The sequence below is a fragment of the Symphalangus syndactylus genome, chromosome X (genome assembly GCF_028878055.3).
Source record: "Symphalangus syndactylus isolate Jambi chromosome X, NHGRI_mSymSyn1-v2.1_pri, whole genome shotgun sequence".
NCBI classification, from domain to species: domain Eukaryota; kingdom Metazoa; phylum Chordata; class Mammalia; order Primates; family Hylobatidae; genus Symphalangus; species Symphalangus syndactylus.
In genome coordinates this window covers 44,918,104-44,945,679 of record NC_072447.2, presented here as the reverse complement: position 1 = coordinate 44,945,679, position 27,576 = coordinate 44,918,104, and the positions used below count along the sequence as shown (strand labels likewise).

General features: G+C 37.4%; 1 protein-coding gene across 6 annotated transcripts in view; it reads left to right on the top strand.

The window, feature by feature from the left end:
• The window catches only part of TAB3 (TGF-beta activated kinase 1 (MAP3K7) binding protein 3), a 61,798-nt gene that overhangs the window by 22,974 nt on the left and 11,248 nt on the right, over positions 1 to 27,576 (top strand). For 5 of the 6 annotated variants that reach the window (XM_055267776.2, XM_055267774.2, XM_063634577.1 and 2 more), the window contains 5 exons: positions 6,482 to 6,673; positions 10,938 to 12,384; positions 13,552 to 13,712; positions 19,847 to 19,940; positions 23,455 to 23,538. In XM_055267776.2, the coding sequence (XP_055123751.1) occupies positions 6,572 to 6,673; positions 10,938 to 12,384; positions 13,552 to 13,712; positions 19,847 to 19,940; positions 23,455 to 23,538 (1,888 nt within the window). In that variant the 5' untranslated portion in view covers positions 6,482 to 6,571. The remainder of the gene's footprint in view (positions 1 to 6,481; positions 6,674 to 10,937; positions 12,385 to 13,551; positions 13,713 to 19,846; positions 19,941 to 23,454; positions 23,539 to 27,576) is intronic. The other variant, XM_055267775.2, reaches the window with a different exon arrangement.

The following is a 27,576-nucleotide window of genomic DNA, read 5'->3' as shown; positions in this document are numbered from 1 at the left end:
TTTAAAAGCAAGGTTTGCTTTAAACTGTTGTTAAGAGTTATGACATCATCAGAGTCTTACCAGGTAGCCAGTAGTACAGAAGAATAATGGTTAAGAGCATAACCTTAAATTTGTATCCTAGCTTTGCTACTGGTTGACTGTGTAACCACAGGCCATTTATTTGCCCTCTCTGAACTTCCAGTTTCCTTATTTGTAAAATGTGGATGATAATATTACCTCTCTCATGGAAGTATTTTAGGGATTAAATGAGGTAAAGCACTTAGCACAGTACTTGATACACAGATACGGCTCAGTAGATATGATCTAAAATCAAAACCTCCAAAGCAGCAAAAAAATAGATGAAAGTTTGAAAGCTTTATACTCATATACATACTATGTTTTGTTCAACAATTATTACTAGGCCAGACCAACCAGAAAAATTAATGATTCTTTTATTTTGCAATCCTAAAAGTTCTCTCAAGACAAGGCTAACAACTTTTCTTCAAACCTGGGAAATGCTCACTCACCTCATTACCTTAATATGCTAGCAGTGGCTGTCAGCCCAAGAAAGTATTGCCTCTCTAGAGGCCACTTGGGGGTGCTACTGAGATTTTATGGGAGGGGCCAGGATGCTAAATACCTTTCATTGCCTGGGATAGTCTTGCATGACAAGGAATTCTTGTGCCCCAAATTATTGCATCAATAGTATGCCGTTGAGACACACTAGAGTACACTGATACTTACCATTGTATCTTTAAACCTTTCTGCAGAACACATTTCGGGTGTCACAAACCCAGCAGGTATCTAGATGAGTGAAGCAAGGCCAGGCTGCAGTGTTTGGAATCAGCAATGGTGTATAGGAACTAGGCAAACTGTCCTTTCTAAAAGGGGAGTGGTACCGTAGCTTCAGCCAGTTGTTGCCTGCAGTTGCTAGATCATGTGATTTTTCAGAGAAAAGCTAGATATGTACATTTTTATGTGAAATCTCCCAGTTTTAAATGTAGCTCAACTTAAAAACAAACAAACAAACAAAAACACACTGTGGCGGCCAAATCAGGCAGATCTGTGGGCTGAATTCATCCCACAGACCATTGGTTTGCAACCTCTGATATAACTGTTTTAGGAAGTGACCTAAAATTCTGACAGAGGTAAAACACTCTGGGCCATAATGGCACCACCCTGTTTATTTGCTGAGCTCAGGAAAAACTGTGGAAACAAAGCACTAGATGTCGACATCATTTTCTAGGGTGTGGGGAATTGTGGCATTAGAGCAGAGCTCTGGGGGAGCTTCCTCTCTGATAGGGAGGAGCAATTCTGTTGGGAGACATCCTAGCAACTGCTTTTTCAGGAACAGAAACCACTGTGCCTTGTGTTACCAGCAGTCTTGAATTAGGGAGGTAGCTGCACCACTGAAGGAAGCCTCTGATTCCACTGCTAAGCATAGCATCTGGGCCCCATAGTCTTGTTTTGCCTTTAAGAAAAGAATCCTCACAAAGCTGACATGCAATAAAGGCTTAAAACTCTGCAGATGAGTTCGTGTCCTTTGTAGGGACATGGATGAAACTGGAAAACATTCTCAGTAAACTATCGCAAGGACAAAAAACCAAACACCGCATGTTCTCACTCATAGGTGGGAATTGAATAATGAGAACTCATGGACACAGGAAGGAGAACATCACACTCCGGGGACTGTTGTGGGGTGGGGGGAGGGGGGAGGGACAGCATTAGGAGATATACCTAATGCTAAATGACGAGTTATTGGGTGCAGGAAATCAACATGGCACATGGATACATGTAACAAACCTGCACATTGTGCACATGTACCCTAAAACCTAAAGTATAAAAAAAAAAAAACAAAAAAAAAACTCTGCGGAATCTCTTGGTTCATGTGGCCCCTGAACTGTGTGATGATCATAGGGTTTATGTCTTTAGTATTTCTTCTTTCTTGATCTAGGGTTGCCGCCTACACAGCTCCACAATCCACAGCTGTGGCCATCTGGACTTTAATGGGGGTGTTTCAAGGGTGTCCCAGGAGTTTGGTCATGCCTGAGCCTAGCCTGTACAGCTTAGATACTGCTTGAGTCCTCTGTCTGGTTTTAAAGTGACAAATCATCATTCAGCACTTATTGTATAAAAAATAGCCCATTATAATGTTAAGAAACAAACTCAATGTGTATTTTGCTTAGTAGTTGTTGCCTACATTGGTATATATGGACAAGAATAGATTATATGCTTTGATCTGCATGGTAGCCACATCTATAATATGACACTATATGACAATGTTTTCATTTTGTTTCTATTGGATTAAATACAAAAGTACAGCATAATACTTTACTGTAAAACTTTGTTTTTAAAGGAAACTGACTATATTAGGCCATTCTTATGTCACTGTAAAGAAACACCTGAGGCAGGGTAATTTATAAAGAAAAGAGGTTTAATTGGCTCAGGATTCTACAGGCTGCGTAAGCATGGCACCAATATCTGCCCAGCTTCTGGTGAGAGCCTCAGGAAGTTTACAATCATGGCAGATGGTGAAGCAAGAGCAGGCATGTAACATGGCGACAGCGGGAGCAAGGCGGGTGAGGGAGAGGTCCTAGAGTTTTAAACAATCAGATCTTGAGTGAACGGAACAAGGACTCACCTAGGATGGTGCTAAACCATTCACAAGGGATCTGCCCCTATCATCCAGTCACCTCCCATCAGGCCCCACCTCCAACATTGGGAATCACATTTCAACATGAGATTTGGAGGGGACAAACATCCAAACTGTATCATTGACTTAATTTATTGGCTGGAATATTTTCTGTTTGTAAACAGAAAGCCTCCCAGTGAGCAAAATGGAAATTGCTTTTTTAAAGTATTTTAACATGATATAGTTATCAAAAAATTAAGTTTGAAAGTGTTATATATTACTGTGAAATACTAAATGATTATTCATGTCAGTGCTGATGTGAGTGAATGTTTGTACAGGGCAGAATGCTAACCACTATTAAGATTACATACATAATCCCTTAAGAAGGATATGTGTTTACCAGTTTAGATTCCTATTTGTTGTGAAAAGTCAGTCTACTATTAATCATCTTTTCAGATGGTAGCCATTTTTGTAAGCTGTTGGCTTCCATTTGAAAGATGCTTTAACATGTTTCTTCAAAGTCAAGTATTTATAACCATTTTTTAAAAAGGCATTTTCTTCTTGTGTGTTTAAACAGCTAACTTATTTGTACAAGAATTATTTTTTCCTTCCCTCTCAGTCTTCCACCTCACCACACACCTTTAGCTCCCTATTTGAATGATAAACTTTATGAGGGTTTGCTCCTTAGCCAGTCAAAGAAAGGCACTCATTAGAAATGTCTCTGATACCTACTAGTGACACAGTGGAAAGAACACAGACTTTGGAGCAAGCAGGCAGGCGTGGATTTGAGTCATGATTCTGCCATATGTTCATTCTTTGAGTTCATTTTCTTATTTGTAAAATGGAGATGATCATAACTACCTTTGAGGGCATATTATTAGCTACCAGTAAATTGTAGCTAATTATAGTGATAAAAATAATGGTAACCTTGGATTCAGTAGCATCTGAGGTTTCTGAAGGCTCTGACAAAGCCAGGTGAGAGCTGGCCGCTCTCAAGATCTCTGAAGTATATGGAGCCTATGCTTTTGACACCTGAAACCTGTCTGTCCTTGTTTTCATTCTTCTTGCCTTTTCTTCTATCTCATAAAAAAGACAATGGTATTGCCCTTGTATTTTAAAGGCTTGTAATTAAGGTTGGGAAATGAATAAAACCGTTTTTGGGAGCCACTGGGAAAGCTGGAGTTAGGCCTTTGGCTGCTTCAGAAGCTCTTTATTGAAGGTTCGATTAAATAGCCATGAAGTGTTCTGAATGTGGTTTAGCACCTAAAATATTGGGATCACTTCCTGTTAGGAAAATTGTTATTTCTGTAAATACAAGCAGATTTGATTAGTTAAGGTCATCCCTACCATTGAATTCAGTGAATTCCGTTTTTCTCCCCATTTCTCCTAATAAATATTTATTGAACCCCTAGCCTGTGCTAGGCCATGTGCCTACTCAATTGTATACCCTCAAAGGAGATGTTGAATTAAGGAATCTAAGAGTTGTAGGTTGTCACCTATTATTTAAATGAAGATCCTAAAGCCTTAGAGCTGCACTGTCCAGTAATGTAGCCACTAACTACAGGTGGCTACTGAGCACTGGAAATGGGACCAGTGTGAATTAAGATGTGCTGTAAGTATAAAATATACACTGGATTTCAAAGATATCATTTGAAAAATATATATAAAATAACTGATTTTATATAGATTACATTTAAAACAATACTTTTGACATGGGTTAAATGACAATTAATTTCACCTGTTTCTAAGTTGGCCACTAGAACATTTAAAATTATACATATGACTCACATATTTTTAGTGGACAATGCTGCTTTAGAGCTTCAGTGACTTGGTAAGATTATACATCTAGCTAGGACTCCTTTGGCCAGTGGAAATTATAAATTGCTTTACTGTGAAAATGGAAGATAGATAATTCAAACCCCATTCAGAAAAAAGTTAAATTAACACCAAGGACTTTGAAATAACTTACATTTTAAATTAAATCCTGGACTGTTAATCTGATAGCATCTCTTAGTATTTCAGATTTGGAATTTTCAAAAGGGACAAACTGGAAAAATATACCCATTGATTTAGTAGCCTAAACCAATTTTTTTCCCTAAGCATTCACAAATTGCCCTATATAGGTGACTCCACTCCCCTGACATTTGCTGGGTGAGGGATGGCAGGAGATGGGGAGACAAGAGTCATCTAAAAGGCTTGTCTATGTATTTTTCTTTGAATATGAATAGTGTTTTATCCAAATCTATCTTATTAGGTAGACTGGTTTAGTATAGTGAAATTGATTCATCATTTAACAGATACTTGGGTAGACATGGGGTTGGGCTCTGTAAATACAGTGGTGAAAAAGGCACAGACCTTGAGTAGAGCTACAAGCTTTTGTTTGGTTAGCTGGTTTTTGTTTTCATTTTTACTTTTTATTTGGAAATAATTTTAAACTGACAGGAATTGTGAGAATAAAAATAGGAGAAAGAACACCACATACCCTTTACCTAAATTTACCTATTGTTAACATTTTCCTGTTTGCTTTATTGTTGTCTGTGCACACATGCATGTGTGCATGTACACACGTTTGTATGTACACACACGTACATATATTTTTTTCTGAAGTATTTGAGAGTAAGTTGCATGCCCTTTACCACTGAATGCTTCGTTGTCTAATACCTAAAAATAGGAATATTCTCTTATGTAACCACAGCACAGTTATCAATTCAGAAAACAGGAAATTCAATACATTTAACATTGATAGAATACTTCTAATCTACCATCAACATTTCACTTTGGTCAATGGATCCACTCATTTATTTTATAACAGTTTTCCCTTTTAGTATAGGATCAGGATCAGGTAAAAGATTTAGTTGTCATGGCTCTCTCTTTTTTAACCTGGGACATTTTTCAAACCTTTGTCTTAAAATGACATTTCCTTTCCCCTTCACTTTTCAATAGAAAAACCCAAAATGAGAAACGTTCTATTTCCTCATGATTAGTTTCAGGTTATGCATTCCTGACTGTAATACTATAAAATGATGTGTTCTTCTCATGGTGTCACATCTGGAGGCCTGTGCAGTCCATCTGGCCCTCATTGGTGATGTTCATCATTTTGATCACCCAGTCAAGATGTTGTTCAGTTTGTCCACTGTATAATTAAATTTTTCCCCTTTGCAACTAATAAGCTTTGGGTACACACTTTTAAAACTGTGTGTATTTCCTGCTCTTCATCCAGATTTTCCCCTAGATTTAGCATCCATTGATGATACTTGCTTGAAGCAGTCTATACTATGATGGCTGCAAAATGATGATTTTTCCAGCTCCAGCACTCCTGCATGTTTACCAATTGGATTTTACTGTAAGCAGGGACTTCCCTTCTCCCCTATTTTTGTAGGTATGTATTTAGCTATCTTCATTGATACGGACACATGGCTCCCTCTTTTCTACAGGTTTATAACTCATTACTGTCTTTTATTATTTTGGTATTCAAATTGTTGCAAATGTGGCCAGTGAGTGCACCTCTTCAAGTTGACTTCCAGGTCCTTATATGTTCCCATCACTTCTTGAGTACTTCCTCACTGTCTTTAATAATGAGCTATATTCCATGTGGGGCTTCAGGTTTTTGTTTTTTGTTTGTTTTTTAAATACGTGAGACCTTTAGGTGCATAGATGGTTTCAGTATAGCATGTTTAGTGTTTCTGTGAGGATAAGCACAGCCTGCTTTGGCAGCATCGTGGAGGGGAGAGGCAAGGCAGCAGGACTAAGAAGGAGTGTCAGTGGAAGCCTCCTTAGAGGAGATGCCACCACTACTGAGATGTATAGGATCAATAGGAATAAAGTAAAATGTGTAACTAGACTTAACCATACTTTTTTTTTTTTAAATAGAAAATGACTGTGGTGCTAGAAGATCATTACTTTTGGAAAGCCGGTTAACATCCATTTCCTAAGAGAAACTTGGCCACCATTTGCTCTGGCATGGCGCAAAGCAGCCCACAGCTTGATATTCAGGTTCTCCATGATCTTCGACAACGTTTCCCTGAAATTCCAGAGGGCGTAGTGTCTCAGTGCATGTTACAGGTAAGTTACCTACCAGTGATAGTGATATTAAGTTCTAGTTTTTCCTATTAGAGCTGGTGATGTGTGATGTAATTAGAACCCAGGTATGTTTTCTGTGTGTGTGTGTGTGTGTGTGTGTGTGTGTGTGTGTGTGTGGTCGGGGGGAACATTTAGAGCAGGATTTCCCCTCAACCTTGGCACTGTTGACAGTCTAGCCTGGATAATTCTCTGTTGTGGGAGTCGGCCTTGTGCATTGTAGAATTACTAAACTTTCTAGGCATCCGAGGCCTCTACCCAGTAAACACCAATAGCATCCCCGCAGTTGTGACAACTGAAAATGTCTTTAAACATTGCCAGATGTCTCATGGGAGGCAAAATCTCCCACCATTGAGAACCACAGATTGGAGAAGAGAATAAAAGCATGTAACAACAAGAAAAACAGATTCTCCTTATGTTTCACTTTTTGAAGTTTTTGGGTTGTACTGTCAGTCCCTAAGTCCTTAGAGTTGAATTTTGAATCTCAAATTTATCATTTTAACTTCTTAGACTATACACTTTTGAGTCTTTTTTAAAAAGTCTGTAGATAATCCACTTCCTGTTTTTCTAATGCTAAATCCTTACTGATACCTAATTTTAAATGTAAGCCCACTTTCACTCACATTACCTTTGTCTTGCTGTGTGTCTTACATTGAATTAAATCTCATCTCTAAGATAGAATGTGTGTTTCCCACTCAGGGGACAACAAACAGAGAAGTAGGCCTGCCACTTTCCCTGTACCCCATCTCCCTATCCCACTGTCCCCTTGTTGTGTTTTATATCATTCTTCACAGGATCTTAGTGTTTTGGGTTATGGCATTTACCTGTTTGCTTAACTTTGGGCAGCAGTACTTCTACCATGCTCACTGGTCTTCCTCACACACAGTCAGTACTCATGTTCAAACTCTACCTTATGGCAGTGTGAGCAGCTCAGGATATAACCTAAACCTATATGCAGGTGTGGTTAATTATAAATAGAGACTCACAGAACAATGATGGTAACAGAGGTGCTTCCTTTGTTTGCAAGCCCGTTACTAGTCTAGAGCTTTGGGCTTATGGTTTTTGTGTTACAGCTTGCCTTTGCTTTTTCTCACACACATTCCCAGCCTGAATCTCAGCTCTTTACTTTAGCCCCATTTTGGTTTCTGGTAAAGCAAAGACACTTCCCACCGGACTGAAACCAAGTAAGGATGAAGCTTTTAGTTTAAACCTCTTCCTAGCAGTCACCTTCCTCACCTATCTTAGGGCCCAACCTAGCCCTGACCTTGTTTTATTTCACTTAGCCCATTATTACCTGCATTTTTCATGACCATTTAACTAAACTGAAGCAATAGAACTTTAAATTCAGCTCAGTGAACATTTGTTGATAATTACACTGTCCTAAGTCTTTCACTTTTTTCTTCCTTTGGGATTAATAAAATATATTGGTATGGAGATTTACCACCTACTGGCTCTGGAAAACTGCTTTATTCACATTAAAATGTACGAGGCTCAGTAGTTTGCATTTAATGTGCAAGCCTTAGAGCCTCACTCTGGGGTATCATCCTCAATTTAGGATCACTTTTTAGGAATATGATGCTTTTTTGCCTCATTCCTTTCAAAAGTGTTCATTATATGTCTTAAAAATTCTTACCTCTGAAATGATTTTGATTTCTTCTTCATGTTTACTGTTTGATACATTTTTTATCCTTATTTTTCTTTAAAGACACTTAACAGTCAAATGTGACATTAGAATCTATTCTGGTAGTTTTCTTTGTACAGTACTTCTGTAAAAAATAATACTTTAATATCTTGGTTTTGTGGTTTTTAATTTTTCTTTTTTTTTTTTTTTTTGAGACGGAGTTTCTCTCTGTCACCCAGGCTGGAGTGCAGTGGCACGATCTCAGCTCACTGCAAGCTCCGCCTCCCGGGTTCACGCCATTCTCCTGCCTCAGCCTCTCCGAGTAGCTGGGACTATAGGCGCCCGCCAACACACCCGGCTAATTTTTTTTTGTATTTTTAGTAGAGACGGGGTTTCACCGTGGTCTCGATCTCCTGACCTCGTGATCCGCCCGCCTCGGCCTCCCAAAGTGCTGGGATTACAAGCGTGAGCCACCGCACCTGGCCGGTTTTTAATTTTTCTTCATAGGAAAATTTACTCAACTTGTCACTATAGACATGCTAACAATTCCAACTTTATATCATTTTGAATTTGGATCCTTTTTGTGACAATACTAAGTAGGCTAACTCAGTGTAGAGAACATGGAATTTCAGGGTTATTAATAATAAAAATATCAGATGGTAAAGTATCCATGACTACCTTATGTTTCAAATGAAACACTCTAGTTTTTGTTTTCCCCTAATCCATAGGTCTATTAAAAAAAAATATATATATATATACTTTATTTCACCTTCCATATTTTTTTCCTTCAGATGTCTGTCAGTGACACATTCTAGTTGGCAATCACTTTGAATCCTTTGGCTCCAAATTTGCTTTTAATATCTTCCCTTCCTTGCTCAATACGATTTTCAAGCAAGGTAAAAATAATTCAAATCTTTGAGTTGTAATGATTTTCTTCAATTAATACATCTTTCTGTGACTCAAAGTATTTTTAAAAGTATTTGAATTTTAAATTTTCTATATTGATTATAATTACCATTTGTTACTATCATCTGGGTAGAATGTTAATGTTTTACACACATGATCTCATTTTTTAAAGTATTTGAATTTTAGTATCAAAAACTTTATATAAAGAAAAGGTTAAAAATGATCTATAGAGTTTTAATAAAGCCAATTCATTAAATTTCTAAGAATTCATTTTGCAAAGATTTGCTTGACTTTTTTTTAAACTTCCTAAAGCTCCAGTTTAATAATGTCCTTTTGGACAGACATCCTTTCCCTTGAAATTACCGTGTGGAAAGAGCATTGGGACTCAGGAGAATAAGAATCTAGAATTGGCTTTTCTGTTAACTAGTGAAGTGCCTATTGTCAAGCCATGTAACTTCCCAGGCATCTTTTTCCTCATCTGTAAATGTGTGTTGAATTGGAGCAGATGAACTCTAATAGGAGTTCTCCCAACTCTAAAATTACAACATTATGGGTCCTGTTTTAGGTTTAACTTCATTTGGTTCTCAGCAGAGATGAATTATTTCCTTTCATTTTTATATAAAATGTACTTTTCCTAAAATAAATATATAGTAATATCTATACATGTACATATCCGTGTGTATATTTATGAACTACAGAGAATGTCACAATAATTGGGAAACTTTTATGGATTACTTCAAAAGTAGTGGATAATATGTGTTTTACGCTAGTAAAATAGTTTGGAATTCTGTCTTTCCATAGAAAACTGCTTTATGATAAATTAACATTTTACAAAGAGGGAACCTTTTATTAGTCTGATTACTGTCAGTTGGAACTTCAAAAGTGTCAGTTTGCTATTACCTTCTTTGTGAGTGTGTAGAATTAAACAATTCAAATCTTTCAGTGATTTTGAAAGTATACCAAGACACCTTTCAGCGGGTAGAAACTTTTGAGACTGTGAGAGTATGAATGAATTTAATTAAGGCAGTCGACACCAGGTTTTTAATTAAATTACCCTAACTCGGGCAAAGTCATGGAGACATAGTTCAAGTTATGGACTTTTTTGATACTGATTCGTTTTGCTTAAATCTTATATAATGGTTCAGACAGTTGAAGTTATTCAAGGATAAATTTAGGTAAAAGAAAAATGAGGGCTGCTTTAGAATTTTTATTGTTTTAACTCTTGAGGAATTTTATTGTAATTCTTTTTCTCCTTTTGTGGTTTTAGTGCCTTTTAAAAACTAAAGCATGGTTATTTTTATGTTTTTTATCAATTTAAATATTAATAATGGATATTACTTATACTTATATTGCAGCAATTGTGGTGAATCCGAGATAAGCCCAACATTTTAATTTGTTGAGATGCAACAAGTATAAAATGAGTCCTGGATTTGGAGTCAGAAAACTTGGGGTTGAGTCACAGTGTTCATTAGTAGGTACTTTACATTTCTGTAGCAGTAGCAGTAGTGGTAGTACTAGTAATGTGAGCTAAATGTTTGTAAAATAATACGAATCATTTGGGATCTCCTTTTCAGGATAGATGATCATGAAGTTTTTTGTGGTTAAAATACTGCTCTCTATTCTGTGACAGTAGTATTTGCATAACTCTCTGGCAAAGCCTGACTTCCACTGTTAGAATTTGTTAATGTTGCCAATGTTACTTTTACCATTTTTCTCCCCTAGAATAACAACAATCTTGAAGCCTGTTGCCGAGCCCTTTCCCAGGAGAGTAGCAAATACTTATATATGGAATACCATAGTCCAGATGACAATAGGATGAATAGAAATCGCCTTTTACATATTAACCTGGGTATCCATTCTCCTAGTAGCTATCACCCAGGAGATGGAGCCCAACTTAATGGTGGTCGAACACTGGTACATAGCTCAAGTGATGGACATATTGATCCTCAGCATGCAGCAGGTAAACAGCTGATATGTTTAGTTCAAGAACCACACTCAGCTCCAGCTGTTGTTGCTGCTACTCCCAGCTACAATCCATTTTTTATGAATGAACAGAACAGAAGTGCAGCTACTCCTCCTTCACAGCCACCTCAACAGCCATCTTCCATGCAAACAGGAATGAATCCGTCTGCTATGCAAGGGCCTTCACCACCACCGCCACCTCCTTCATACATGCACATACCTCGGTATAGTACAAATCCAATTACTGTTACAGTATCCCAGAATCTCCCTTCTGGACAGACTGTACCAAGAGCTTTACAAATTCTTCCACAAATTCCAAGCAATCTCTATGGGTCTCCTGGTTCTATTTATATTAGACAGACATCTCAGAGTTCATCAGGAAGACAAACTCCTCAGAGTACGCCGTGGCAGTCCTCACCCCAGGGCCCAGTGCCTCACTATAGCCAGCGTCCTTTACCTGTTTATCCACACCAACAGAACTATCAACCTTCTCAGTATTCTCCCAAACAGCAGCAGATCCCTCAGTCTGCTTACCATTCACCACCTCCTTCTCAGTGTCCTTCACCCTTCAGCTCTCCACAGCATCAAGTGCAACCTTCCCAGTTGGGCCACATCTTTATGCCACCTAGTCCTTCAACTACTCCACCCCATCCGTATCAACAAGGACCTCCTAGCTATCAGAAACAGGGAAGCCATTCAGTAGCCTATCTTCCATACACAGCATCTAGTTTATCCAAAGGTTCCATGAAGAAGATAGAAATTACAGTTGAACCTTCTCAAAGACCTGGGACAGCAATTAATAGGAGTCCTTCACCCATCAGTAATCAACCATCTCCACGGAATCAACACTCACTGTACACAGCCACCACGCCACCTTCAAGTTCTCCTTCAAGAGGGATATCTAGTCAACCAAAACCTCCATTTAGTGTTAATCCTGTGTATATTACATATACACAGCCAACTGGACCTTCTTGTACTCCATCACCATCTCCTCGAGTGATACCAAACCCAACTACAGTTTTTAAAATTACCGTAGGCCGAGCAACGACTGAAAATCTTTTAAATTTAGTGGACCAAGAAGAGCGCTCTGCAGCACCAGAACCTATTCAGCCCATTTCAGTGATACCAGGCTCTGGGGGAGAAAAGGGAAGCCATAAATATCAGAGAAGTTCTAGTTCTGGATCAGATGACTATGCCTACACACAAGGTAAATTTTAACCCTTTTATGAAATTTAATTTCTGTGGAGAGGCAACAATCTCCCATTCAAATATATTAGCTGTTTAGTTTTAATTAAATGTTTAGTATTAAATGTTAGGCAGTAGCATTGCTATTAAGAATAAAGTTAGTGGCCGGGTGCGGTGGCTCACGCCTGTAATCCCAGCACTTTGGGAGGCTGAGGCAGGTGGATCACCTGAGGTCAGGAGTTTGAGACCAGCCTGGCCAACATGGAGAAACCCCACCTCTGCTAAAAATACAAAAATTAGCTGGGTGTGGTGGTGCATGCCTGTAATCCCAGCTACTCGGGAAGCTAAGGCAGGAGAATCGCTTGAATCCCGGAGGCAGAGGTTGCAGTGAGGCGAGATCACGCCACTGCACTCCAGCCTGGGCAACAGAGGGAGACTGTGTCCAAAACAAACAAAAAGAATAAAGTTAGTGCTTCAGAGTCATCTATAGACTTTGTTTTAAAACATGAAAGTGTAGGCCTAATAAGGCTTAGTTAAAAATATTCATAGAGCGAAAAATACAAGTGACACGGAAATTGTCAAAAATACAAACTACAGAGTAGGAAAAAGAGATTCATGGAGAACAGACTAAAGTTCATCAAATGAAAGAATTTGAATCTTTTCTAAAGAGGATGGCCCAGAGGGCATAATGATATTTACATATAAATAACATATAAGAAGTGGAATTATTGGATTAGCTAAAAAGTAATAATATATAAAAGTGGAATTACTGGATTAGCTAATAGTAGATTATTGGATTAGCTAATAGTAGACCTAAATTAGATACAGAGTTTTTAAAAAGTCTATTCAGGTTGTTTCAAGATACCTGAGAATTTAGTTTTCTTTCAGTGTATAAGAAGGGAAGTAATTATTCAGTGTGCCTGGTAGTCAGCCTATTCAAAACACACACAAGTATAAAGAGAATCTTAGGACAACAGAACAAGAGGGATGTTCAGGTGATGTCACTTTGGTTGCATTCAGAGGGCTAAATTGAAGCAGATATGGAGGCAGCATAGCATTAGAAAGACATGAGAGTAAATGCCAACCCTCAAGTTGGATGAGTCTTTTATACATTAGCAGTGCATATCGAAATTTTCCAGTCACTTGTTCAATGTTGTTCTCTGCAATGACGTTATCTATAATGCTGTAGCCTTGCTGTTACATCAGCGAGCAAGGATGGAGAGGTTAGCAAAGCAATTGAAACTTGAGAAAGAGGAGCTAGAGCGGTTGAAGTCTGAAGTTAACAGTATGGAGCATGACCTGATGCAGAGACGGCTCAGAAGAGTCAGCTGCACCACTGCGATCCCTACGGTAAGTGATCTGTTAGGATGTGTTAATAGGAGGGTTGGGATATTGGCTGTCAGGTCATTTATTTTTCTTTAGGTTTTATTCCTGGCAGAGTTCTGGGTTTTGTTGTTGTTGTTGTTGTTATTGTTGCTTATTTTTAAAACAACAGATGAAGGACTTTTGCCTTTAGTAGTTCTCATTAAAATAATTCATGTATGCAGATTCCATAGGCTCATCAGTATTTTCAAACACTGATGATTATAATCAAGGTATAGCATCTCATTTATTTGTAAATTGCTGTCAAAATAGAAATGAAAAGTGCACCCTGACCAAAAATTTGATGAATTATTCTTTGTGTATTCATTTATTCTTCTAAGCATATGATATATATTTTTTAAACATTTAAAATTTTTTTGTAAGTACATTAATTCAGATGAGTTAGAATAGATCAATATGAATTTTGGGGAAGTGTTGACTGTAGAATATTTTAAGGCAGAGCAGTTTTGTTAAGTATAAATAATTGTAGAAACTGAGATAACAGTATTGATTGATAGCAGTCTTAAAGGGAACTGCTCTAATGAAAAGATTCAGATAATATAGTTTTAACATGTTGGTTAATGTATATGAGTTCTAACGATCCCCAACAACTGAGAATTTTGAAGCATGTTTAAAATCTTGTGACTTCACAAGCGATGATCCAACCTATCATTTCACCTTTCAACATTTAGCAGTTTTGTGCATATAGTTTATGCAGTGTGGTACTATGCTAGATGCTTAGTACATACCTACCAGTGGGAAAAATAGATACATCAACAGATAATTATAATACAGTATGGTAAGTGCTGTATATGTTCACAGGTAATGAGAGAATTTATACATCAGCTTGTTTCTGTGCAGATTCATTGCACTTCTCTGCTCTTACATTATCCTCCTGCTGGAATGCCCTTCTAAAAAGCTCTGCACGTGTAAATCTTGTCTGTCCTGTTCTTCAAGGCTCAACTTAACCTCTACTTTTTCCATGAAGCCTTTCCTCATTTTCCTACCCTCTCTAAACTTAGGGCAATCTCTGAGTTTACAGGTTTAGAGAAGTGGGCATATGTCAGGCCTCTTGCAGTCAGCATGTCTGCAGCCACTCCCTCATAGAGAAGTTTCTACTTGAGGTTCTTGGCTTCAAAGGGGATCTGTGAATTCTCTGAAATTATATGCAGAGTTTCATAAGTGTGTTTAATATGGGAAGTGGGTCTATAGCTTTCATCAGATTTTCATAAAATTATTACATTGAAGGAAAAAAAGAGTGAGGAACCACTGCCCTAAACAATAGGCAAGAGAGAGAAAGGGAAGGCATTTTAGAAGAGAAAAGAACAATAAGGTAATGAAGGCTTGAAGTCAAGATGGAGAGTGACTTTTAGGAGACAGTAACTACAATTCCCTGGCATAAGCATGAGATTTCTGAAGAGTTAACAGAGGTTAACTGGGGCTTTGACCTTGAATGCTAGGTTGAGGTGCTTGAACTTTATTCTGCTGGTAACAGGGAACAAGTGGGAGTTTTTGAGAAAGAGAGTCTTGAGAAATAGGCATATTCACTAATTTAACGACTTTTTTGTAATATCGTGTATAGTCAATATTAGAAGTGAGGAGGAAGATTTTAACTACTTAAAGCACTGGAAAATAACAAAGCTATCTTTAATGGAAGGGTGATGTTAATATAAATCAAATTTCTGCCTCATTTTCTCCATTTGAAATCTTAATTGAATCCTCTGATTGCGGTAGATATTGAAGGACATAACCCATATGGGAATCCACCTGTGGTAGTTGGGTACTTTGGAAACCTTTAGGTACCTGTAGAGCATAAACAAATTTTCTTAGCATAGCAATTTTCTTTAATCATATACATTTTATTTAGCAACTACTTGCTGTGTGATAATCCCTGCTAAATAAAATATTGGTTTTTTTGTTTTTCATTGGAAGTGGAGAACTGTCTAATGTAGCATAGGTTAGTACTAAAAAAAAAAAAAAAGCCCCAGATTTTATATCAGAGCTCTTATTGATGTATCTTTTTTTCTTTTTTTTTTTTTTTTTTTTTTGAGACGGAGAGTCTCACCCTGTCACCCAGGCTGGAGTGCAATGGCACAATCTCAGCTCATGGCAACCTCCGCCTCCCAGGTTCAAGTGATTCTCCTGCCTCAGCCTCCCAAGTAGCTGCGATTACAGGAGTGTGCCACCACGCCTGGCTAATTTTTTGTTATCTTTAGTAGAGACGGGGTTTCACCATGTTGGCCAGGCTAGTCTTGAACTCCTGACCTTGTGATCTGCCCACCTCGGCCTCCCAAAGTGCTGGGATTCCAGGCATGAGCCATCGCACCTGGCCCCCGATCTATCTTCTTGAGAAAGGAAAAAGAGAAGTTGGTGAAACTGCTGCCCTGGTCTGTAATTTAGTTTTAACTTTTATTATAATTTCAAAGATACATAAAATAGTATAATGAACCCCCATGTAGCCATCCCCCAGATTGAGAAATTGGTAGTTCATGTGGGTGCTAACATCTGAGAAATAAGACATTTAAGTGTGTTTCCCGTGTGTTTCCATTACCAAGCCTAGTGTAAAATGGAGGACAATTGTAGTACACAGCAGAGGGACAGTATATGGTGGTTGAGACCATGAGTAGGCTTTCAAGTCAGGTGCCAGTTTGAATCCTACTTCTATTTGTGTCACTCATGTATCCTTGGATAAGTAACTTTCTCTATGCTTGTTTTCTTATCTATAAAATGTGTGGTATAGTACCCATCTTATGGGATTTTTCTTAGGATTATATGAGGTAATATATGTGAAGCAGTTTACACAATGCCCAACAAATAGTAAGTGTTCTTATAAAATATGTGTTGGTTGCAAAATACTAGAAAAATTTGCTTGAGGTTTAGACACACAAATCTGAAGCATTTTGTACTTTGACTTCCTTTGAACTTGAGGAACATATATAAGATTATACTTATGTAGGAAGTTAATCAAGAAATAAATCACTTAGTCAGATTTCCCATTTTGCTCATCAAGGCTCATTTGAGGCACCATGATACAGTGGAAAGAGAGCCCACATAGGCTTGGGAGTCAGAATTGCTCAGGCGCTCACTGGCTATATCTGATTTCCTCTAGCTGTAAAAGAGAATTATAGCAAGTACATTATAATAATTGTCAAGATAAAGAGACAGTGTATGTAATAAGCCTGGCATGAAGTAGGTGATCAGTAGATGGCTAGCCTTATCATTGTCCCACTTGTGTATAGGAATACCCAGTAGAGAATTGACGTTTTTGCTACTAAAGCACACATTGCTACCTTCAAGTTTTCAAACAAACTGCTTATCGGGCAGTGTATACAAAATTGATTAGAAAGCTGCTTGCCTAATGATACTGCAGTGCACATTTGTGACCAGCTATGTGGGGGAGGGGGGTTGTAGAAACTTAGAATAGCAGTGAAATAATCTTTTTCTAAGGAGAGCAGAAGTGCAAGATACAAGATGCATGATGGTGTCATTTCCCTTAATCTGTTATTTGCAAAGCATTGTATAAAATGCTGACAAAGATGTCATGTCTTAGATCTGTATGTGAAATGAGATAGGTGTATCTGTGAGTCTATATGTATTTGTGTGTGAGAGAAAATATAAGGCAGTAAATCAGAAGTGTTGACCAGCTAAATGGTAACAATATAAGTACTTTCAGAGTTTTGAGATAGAAATGTTAGCTTTTTACCTATAGAGTTTATAGATGAAACAGTTTCAAGGAGGAGGGGGAAATTTAAGTTTTACCTTGAAGGATAAGATTTTAATATGCAGAAAGCTGCCAATTACCCCCTCCCTCAAGTTATTCCCCCCCATTCTTCCTGTTCTAATTACGTTTTTGGACTATCCCACAGCTTTGAGTCCCAGAGGCATAACTGAGTCCCAGCCACCAAAGAACATCAGTGGTCTTTGACGCTGGTCTATGCCAGCTTTGGAAAAAAAGCTTACCATTTTTTATTTTGAAATGTTGGCTACAAACATCCTGTTATCTTACAAACAACTTTGAATTATACATACCCAATTTTGAAATTCCTCCTCCACGAAAACTACTTTTGACAAATGGCAGTAATTTCTCAGAAACTGCTTTTTTTCCCCCTCAGTTTAATCAGAAGCTATATGAAAAAGGACATAGGAATCTTACTGATAAACCCTTAGTAAGATCGAGTGGTTCTACTATCTTTGGAAATGAGCCTGTTGATGAGAGTGTGTTTGTTGTTTCTGAGACAGTCTCCCTCTGTTGCTCAGGCTGGAGTGCAGTGGTGCATTCTGGGCCCACTGCAACCTCCACCTCCCCAGTTCAAGCAATTCTCGTGCCTCAGCCTCTCGAGTAGCTGGGACTACAGGCGTGCACCACCACGCCCAGCTAATTTTTGTATTTTTGGTAGAGACGGTTTTGCCATGTTGGCCAGGCTGATCTCAAACTCCTGACCTCAAGTGATCCACCTGCCTTGGCCTCCCAAAGTGCCGGGATTACAGGAGTGAGCCACTGCACCCGGCCTGATGAGAGTATGTTTTTGTTATGAGCAACTGTGTGGTGGCCGCTTCACTGTTTTGGGCCACTGTGGCTGAAACGTCTCTCTTGCCCCCAACTCCCTAAAACCTGTGGAAAAGATAATCCTTTTCAGGTGTTTGACTTTCCCGATAGGTTCTTCCATGTGTTCCTAGGAAGATAGCATCACTGTTTGGAGCCCTTACATTGTCTTTAATTTAAATGTTCAAGTATATGTTTTAAACTATTTGAATATTGCTTGATAGGCAAAGCGCAAAGCATTTTACACATTAATGTCACATAGTTTTAGCCCATAGGAATTAGAAAAGGCAGTCCATAATAAATATTTCTAAACGACTTTTTTTGTTCCTCTAGCATTCTGTGGAATTGTAGCTATTATATTCTGCCTTTTATCACTTATTTTAAACTTTGATACCTGCTTATTTAATGGGCATTCTCAGTTACTCTGATAATACCTCCTAACACCATATGAATTAAGGTATCCTTTCTCCTCATTTTTCTTTCACTGGCATATTAACATATTTAGCGTTTAGCAAAGTACATGTTTTTAACAGAATAGGATTTTGTTCTGTCTTCTTATAGTAGCAGATATTTAATTTTTCACTTCATATGTTATAGTTAAAATCACCCTAGCAATTAATACCTGGGCTGTGCTGAAAGCTTCAGTATTTCAGCCTCTAGATTCTAAACTTTGACTTTTTTACTATACATATATACATATATTTATATATATACATATATATAAATATATGTATATATGTATAAAGAAATTAAGAATGGCATGGGAAGTAAAGGCTTCCAAAAAGCTTTACTGAATGGAAGATTAGGACTCTTTTCACATTTCAGTGCCTCATATGTGCCCCTGAAAGGCCTAAGGAGTGGGCTGGCCTGAAGAGGTAGAGGCAGAAGAAAACAAAGTTGGGGAACAAATGGAATTCATTTGTTTCTGAAGTTTTCATGCGCTAGAGTAACTGCCTCCTTCAATCTAGAAAAAATATGACAAAAATATTTATATATGAATTTATATAGGAGTCTTTTATATAAATCCTGGCTCTACCAATTACTAGCTTTATAACTAAGAAAATTATATAACCTCTCTGTGTCTCAGTTTCCTCATCTATAAACTGGGCACAATATTAGTACCTACCTTAAAGGATTGTTAAGAAGAAGGAATGAGAATTCTGGTAAACACCGTACTGTTGTGATTTTTACCAGGCTGGACAAGACTAAGATCATGGACATGACTCGTTTAAAAGGTTGATTCTTACAGCTTCCCTTACCATGAAAACATAGACACAAAATATTCTCAGTGCTCTATGATTAAAATGGTAGTATCTTGTATAGTAGAACACAGTCCACTACTGCAGCTCGCCACTTTATATGCAGATTTTGTTTATATGTGGCCATTTTGATGTCCCCATTTTACCCGACTATTCCTTTAAAAACATATACATAGGACTTCTTAAACATGCCCTCTTATGGACTAAGGCCGTATTCTTGGTAATACCCAATCATTACAATTAACATGAAACGCAGTTCTTAAATGTTGGGCTTGATAATGACTTTCCCACAATTGCTATTTTGGGTCCTTTCTTACTAGCCTGAGGAAATGACAAGATTGAGAAGCATGAACAGACAACTCCAGATAAATGTTGACTGTACACTGAAAGAAGTTGACCTCCTTCAATCTAGAGGTATAGACTTGATTATTTGGTAAACCATAAGTAATAGTGTGGTATTTTAAGCTGCTTAAATAGCAATAACTTTGGTTTTGTAGATTTAAGAGACAGTTTTTATCCGTAAGATTACAATCCTGGTAAAGAGATCGCCCTGTCCCATGGTCATGGATCAGATTTGGGGATGAAAAAATAGTTTTACTTCGGCAGTTTCATCAAGTTCTTATCATTTAGACTGTTCTATGTTGTTACTTTGCATTTATCCTCTTTTTGTCATTTACTGTGAATATTTTATAAATTGGTGGGTTTTAATTCTAAAACTTAGTAGAGTTCATATTATGTGATAGACATTTAAATATCTGTAAAAAGGGATCCCAAATCAGAGTATCAGATTTCTCAGTTTTAAAATAAACTCTATATGTTATTTTTCATGTTATGTGAAAACATTCAACTATAATCATAGTTTTAGTTTTTTGGATTTTTTTACAGAAGTATACTACAGCAGAAGCTCTCTTAAACTTTCATTTACCCAACTCACCAGATTAGAGATGGTCTTCATTTTCTGTGGAAAATATACTGACTGATGTCCACAGCTGCTGCATACTTTTGACTAGTAGGCTGCATTCTGGTAGGCCCATGAATATTGCTCCCATCGGTTGAATTGTCTGCTTACCAAGAGTTGATTCTGTCCCCAAACCTGTTTATGCCAATTATTGTATTTCTGCAATTTAATGTTTCATAAACTGACATGAAGGAGAAAGCTGCTCTTTCTATGAAAGCCAAAGGCAAATCACTCAAAAAATAAGGATTGTGAATTAGATAGGGTGAAAACAACTGAAAAAAGTCTAAAAGGATTCTGTACTCAACTTGCATTATAAGTGTTCTTAATAGCTTTCTTGCTCCATTCTAAAGCAATTAAAATTATAGATGGGGTTTCAGCAAACTAGGGCCTGTTGCCTGTTTCTGTGAATAAAAGTTTTAGTGGAGCGATAGCCATGCCCATTTGTTTACATATTGTTTATGGTTGCCTTTGTGCTTCAACAGCACAGTTGACTGCTTGCAACAGAGACTCTATCACAGGTCCACAAAGTCTAAAATATTATCTGGCCCTTGACAGAAAAGGTTTGCCAACCTCTGCTGTAGGTCATCCTGGGTGTGGTTTATGTAAGAAATACAATACGGAACCCCAGCCAACAGACACGTAAAAATTAGGTCTTTATCTAACTTTAAAATATAGCTATATACAAGTGTTTTGCTACGTTAAAGTTGACGTGTAATTTTTCTTAACAATTCTGTGTATTAATCAGCTTTCCTGCCCCCCCATCCCCCACGCTTAACTTTTCTTGATTATGGCAGCTAAGAGGTTCTACAGTGTTTTAAGAGTATATAATAAAACATCTCACTGCCATTTTTAGGCAAGATTAAACAAACAGTAGGCTGGGCACAATGGCTTATGCCTGTATTCCCAGCAGTTTGGGAGGCCAAGGCGAGAGGATCACTTGAGCCTAAGAGTTAGAGACCAGCCTGGGCAACATAGGGAGACCCCATCCCTACAAATAATTTTTTAAAAATTAGCTAGGTGTGGTGGTGTGTGCCTGTGATCCCAGCTACGTGGGAGGCTAAGGCAGGAGGATCACCCGAGCCCGGGAGGTTATGGCTGCAGTGAGCCGTGATCGCACCACTGCACTCTAGCCTAGGCAACAGAAAGAGACTCCGTCTAAAAAACAGAGCGCGAGATTAAAGATTAGTGGCAGGTGAACCCAAAAGACATGGCATTATCTGAACGACAGACAGAAGCAAATTTGAATATGAGAATTGAGCAATCTAGTCAGGTACCCTTAAAGTTATTTTCAGAAGCCTAGTCACTCTATAGCCCACTAACTTGAAGCAATCAAAGAATTACTATGCATGGTGTAAGAGTTACATAAACTATTGCTACTATATTTTAGAAGATTGCATCAATTTTTTTTTACTTGTGTGGTCTTTGAAGCAAAACAAACAGTAAAACATTTGGTTAGGATACTTATAGTAAGCCTTTTGTGATCTAGAAATTAGAACATGAGCTGTAACAAGTAATTGAAGAAATACATATGCAGCTTCTTAAAGCATAAAAAGATCCCATTAATACATCAAATAGCACTGTGGCTTTTATGAGCTATCACAGCAATTATTTTCAGAAAATTATCTTAAAACAGCATATTCAAGTGGATAAAACATTTGTGAAAGGGCCTGCAAGGGAAACCAGTATTAAGGTTTTATAAGCAAAGAGCTGTGTTTTTTGTTTTTTTTTTTTTTTTTTGTCTGCATTGGACAATGAGCTCTTTGAGATATTTAGGCATTTCTAAATCTCTTTTCATAACGAATCTAAATGTATCCATTTTATACTAAATTCTCCTCTTCCACACTGCAGAAAACTTTTTATACTGAGTTTCCAATCTAAACTTTTAAGCTAGGGAAGGAATCTAAACCTTTTTCTGTGGTGAGGGGGGAGGCAGGGGAATAAGCATTTAGAATAGATGCAAATCAGTGCATGATTTGATGAAAACCAGCTTTTTCTGTGATTTTTGGTAAGGAAAACTTGTTGGGAAAAAAAAAAAGTAGATCTGGAAATGAAGAGATTTAATATATTTGAACTATCAGTATCAGTACCATACAGCATCTTCTATAAATAAGTATGGCTACAGTTAACCGTAATTGTTTAGAACAAGCAGAACACAGTGATTGATAGGTTCACAGAAGTGAAGGCAGGACCCAAAACCAACCTTGGAGGAGACACAGCAGGAGATGTGGCTGAAATACAGACACTAGACCAGGGAATGAACATTTGAAGACAGGTGAAAATTTTGTGGCAAGACAAAATTCTCAGGTATCGTTCCATCTATTCTGAAACTGGCACCTTTTATCATTGATAAATCTGTAGGAAACATTTAACATTTAGTATAAGATTCTCCTTTTCTTGAAAATAAGAATACACAAACTGCTGATGTTATTTCACTTTTATTGAGGTTGCTTAGTAGTCTCAAAATATAACTTGATTAATCCTTGTAAATGTTTATATTTGGCTTCTTCCGTAGTTCAATTTATAATGAATTTTTAAGGTAAATTATGAAAAATATGAAAGTAAGCTTTCATTATTTAAGTATTCTTTCTCACAGTTTGTTCATTAAAAATCAAAACAAGCAGAAAGAGAAAACAGTTCAACCATCCTTTCATTTTTCTCTTCTTCATTTATCTCCCCAAATGCCCCACATGCCTAATCCTGCCTAAGGAGACTAGCCTTACAATTAGAAAAATATTCCTTTAGGTGTAATACATTGTAGACATACATCTGTGTAGTGGTTTTCTTGGGTCTTTTCTCATAGCGATGAAAACACAATTTCACTGGGAGGATAGAATTATGTAATGAGTTTTGAAATCCTGGAAAACATTTTTTCCCTTCTTATGTGTTTTATTTACATATTTTCTTTAAAAAAAAATCAAATAACAGGAAAAAAGAGTTCTTAAATGCCTGATGAATTTACTTTCTTTATAGGAAACTTTGATCCAAAAGCCATGAATAATTTTTATGACAACATAGAACCTGGCCCAGTTGTACCACCCAAGCCATCTAAAAAAGGTGAGTATGAAAAATGTCACAAATATGATAGAAATAAATGTCAAAATAATTTGGGATTTCACATTTATCTGAAGAAATTTCCACTAGAGGTTAACTTGTTCAGCATAAAGTTACCATATTTTTATTATTTTTAATTTTTATTTTTTTGAGACAGGGTCTCATTCTGCTGCCCCAGCTAGAGTGCAGTGGTGCGATCCTGGCTCATTGCAGCCTCAACCTTCTGCTCCAGCAATCTTTCTGCCTCCGCCTCCCAAGTAGCTGGGACTGTAGGCACACACCACCATGCCCGGCTAATTTTTTTTTTATTTTTTTGTAGAGATGAGATTTCACCATGTTGCTCACTGGTCTCAACAAATTTACCATATTGGTGTTATAATGTGGCAATAATGAAATGTCCCCAAACTTTAGTTTTTAAAAAGTACTGAAATGAGTAACTCTTAGAATTACTGTCAGAGGTAATTTGATGGAATATATAATTTTTACAAACAGAAGTTGAAACACTATATTACATAGTTAACATTATAAATTTACTTAGCATTGTAAAAACTATAACCCTAAAAGATAATTCTCATAAAATAATGAGGATTTTAAAGGTCTAATGTGAGAATAGAAAGTTAGATTTGCAGTAGACTTAAGATTATTTTTCAGACAACAAAAGAATCCTTGTGTACTCAAAAGGGGAGCATAGCAATTAGTAGCGACTAGGTATTTTCCCATCAAGAACAAAAGAAATCCTATATAACCAGGGTTTGAAGGAATTATTTTTGGATAGTTGTTACATAAAAATGATTTAAAATTGAAGATATCAAACGTGTTCTTATTTTTATGTACCAAATGTTTAATTGGCATTTCCGTATCTTAAAAAATTAATTTTAATTGAACTTACACATTCAGTCATTTAAGCCAGACGCAGTGGCTCATGCCTGCAATCCCAGCAGTTTGGGAGGCCGAGACGGACAGATCACGTGAGGCCAGGAGTTCGAGACTAGCCTGGCCAACATGGCAAAACCCCGTCTCTACTAAAAATACAAAAATTAGCCAGGCCTGATGGTGGGTGCCTGTAATCCCAGCTACTCAGGTGGCTAAGGCATGAGAATCACTTGAACCCAGGAGGTGGAGGTTGCAGTGAGCCGAGATCGTGCCACTGTACTCCAGCCTAGGCGACAGAGACCCTGTCATTCATTCATTCATTCATTCATAAATAAGTAGTCATTGAATGTAGATTAACTTTCTGCCTCATTCTTAATATTTTAATCCTCTTTGCCTTAAGCAACTCAAGGTAGATTGATCATGAAGACACACAGAATAGTGGAGAATGCCTTATTTTTGAAAAAAATTACCAGAGAGTATAACATTTAACATCTCATCAGACTTAATTAAAAGAATGTATAAATTCTATCTAAATAATACTACCTGACCTAATTACTTAAATTTTGGTTGAATAGTTTTCTACGTATATTAAGCTCATTACAGAGTGTTTTTTTTTTCATTTATAAGTTGCAACACAGTATCTGTTCTTCTTTTTATTGTTTAATATTACCATCGATGTTTCATCTGATCTACACCTAAAAACAGCCTATTGATTTCTTTCCTTTTTTTTTTTTGAGGTGGAGACTCTCTCTGTCAGTCACCCAGGCTGGAATGCAGTGGCACTGTCTCAGCTCACTGCAACCTCCACCTCCTGGGTTCAAGCGATTCTCCTGTCTCAGCCTCCCAAGTAGCTGGGATTACCCACCACCATGCCCGGCTAATTTCTATATTTTTAGTAGAGACGGCGTTTCACCATGGTGGCGAGGCTGGTCTTGACCTCTTGACCTCAAGTGACTCAGCCTCCCAACGTGCTGGGATTACAGGCATGAGCTACCGCACCTGGCCAAAAAATAGTCTATTGATTTCTAAAAATGGCACAAAGAATCATCTTAGTGGATGACTGCCAAGTGCCAGATTTGGCACTTTGGCAGCATTATATGCAGTTTCTTGCCGAAAGTCACTGAGGTGTATAGTTATCATTGATCAATTTAGTCTTTTGGGTTCATAAAATCAGTCGTCTTTAAACTTGATTTTGCCTGAATGTCTACTAAAGAAGTATCGCCAGACAAACTTTAGTTTTGATTCAAGGAGCTGTATTAAAGGAATTGCATTGGAAATTTTTTACCCTGGAAACAGGACCAAATTGATTAGAAATGGCAGAAAACACGTGCATCATGAGCCATCCCTCAGCATAAACTCCCTATAGGTGTGGTGTATTAGTCCGTTTTCACGCTGCTGATAAAGACATACCCAAGACTGGGCGGGCCTCACAATCATCGCAGAAGGCAAGGAGGAGCAGGTCACATCTTAAAAAGAGAGCTTGTGCAGGAAAACTCTCCCTTATAATAACCATCAGATCTCATGAGACTTACTATCACAAGACCTGCCCCCATGATTCAATTACCTCCCACCAGGCCCCTCCCACAACATGTGGGAATTCAAGATGAGATTTGGGTGGGGACACAGCCAAACCATATCATGTGGTCTGAGGGACCCACCATAAATAACAAAGACACTGCCCTTACTCAGGAAATTTCAAGGTTTTGAGCCAGGGACAAAGCCAGACCTCTCTTTGGGCAAGGCAAAATTCTTTCCTATGCAATAGTTAAAGCAGTGCTTAGAAGGAAATTTATAGCTTTAAATGCTCATGTAAGACAGGAATATCTAAAATTCTACCTTAAGAAATGAGACAAGAACAAAGTAAAAACAAAGTAGAAGAAAGGAAAGATAAGTCAATGAGCTAGAAAACAGAAAAAGTTAACAAAGTAAGTCTGATCTTTGAAAAGATAAACAAGATCAATAAACTTCAAGGTAGACTGATCTGTAAAAAAAGAGAACACAAATTACCACAATCAAAAGTGAAAGATGGGTTATCTATTACAATGATAATGATAATAAGGGAAAGTGATGGACATCTTTATGCAGTAAGCTTGACACCTTAAAGTGGACAAATTTCCTGAACAATATAATCTACCCAAACTGAAAACAAGACAAAACAGTAAATATTAATAAGTGTGTGTGTGTGTGTGTGTGTGTGTGTATGTATATATATATATATATATATATAAATAAAGAAACTGAATCCGCTATCAAAATTTTCCCCCACAAAGAAAACTCCAGATCCAGATAGATTCACTGGTGGGTAAATTCTACCAAATATTTAAGAAAGTAAAAATACCAATCTTAAACTCTTTGAGAAAATACAGGAGGGAATGCTTCCCGTATTTCTTTTTTGTTTTTTCATTTCCTTTTCATGTTACTGAGAGGACGTTGCAGAGATTTTCCATATACCTCCTGCCCCTACAAATTCAAAGCCTGCCCCATTATCAGCATCCTACACCAGAGTGGTACGTTTGTTACCATTGATGAACTTACATTGAGACCTCATAATCACTCAGAGTCCATAGTTTACATAAGGGTTCACTGTTGGTGTTGTATCCCATCTTTTTTTCATGGCGCTAGCAGAACTCTGATTCTAAAACCTGGTAAAGACATTATGTATCTGCCCCTCACAAAAAGAAAACAAAATTTCAGATCAATATCCCTCATGAACATAGAAACAAAAAATCCATAATTCTGTTTTCTATCTCATTGACTTATAGTCACAATATATAAAAAAAGATAATACGTTATGACCAAGTTGAGTTTAGCTTAGGAATGTAATCTTGGTATAAGCATTAAGAAACCAACCAGTGTAATTTACCATATTAAACAAAGGGAGGAAAAGCATGTGATCGTTTCACCAGATACAGGAAAAACATTTGACAAAATTCAGCAGCCATTCCTGACAGACAGACAAAAACTTTTAACAAATTAAGAATAGAAAAGAACTCTTTCAGTCTCATACAGGACATCTTTCAAAAACCTTTAGCTACCATTATTACTTGAATAATACAATTCCGAACTTACTAACATTGGGAACAAGGCAAGGATGTCTATTCTCACCACCTTTATTCAGCGTTGTACCTGGAGTTCCTAGCCCATGCAGTAAGAGAAAAAAAAAAAAAA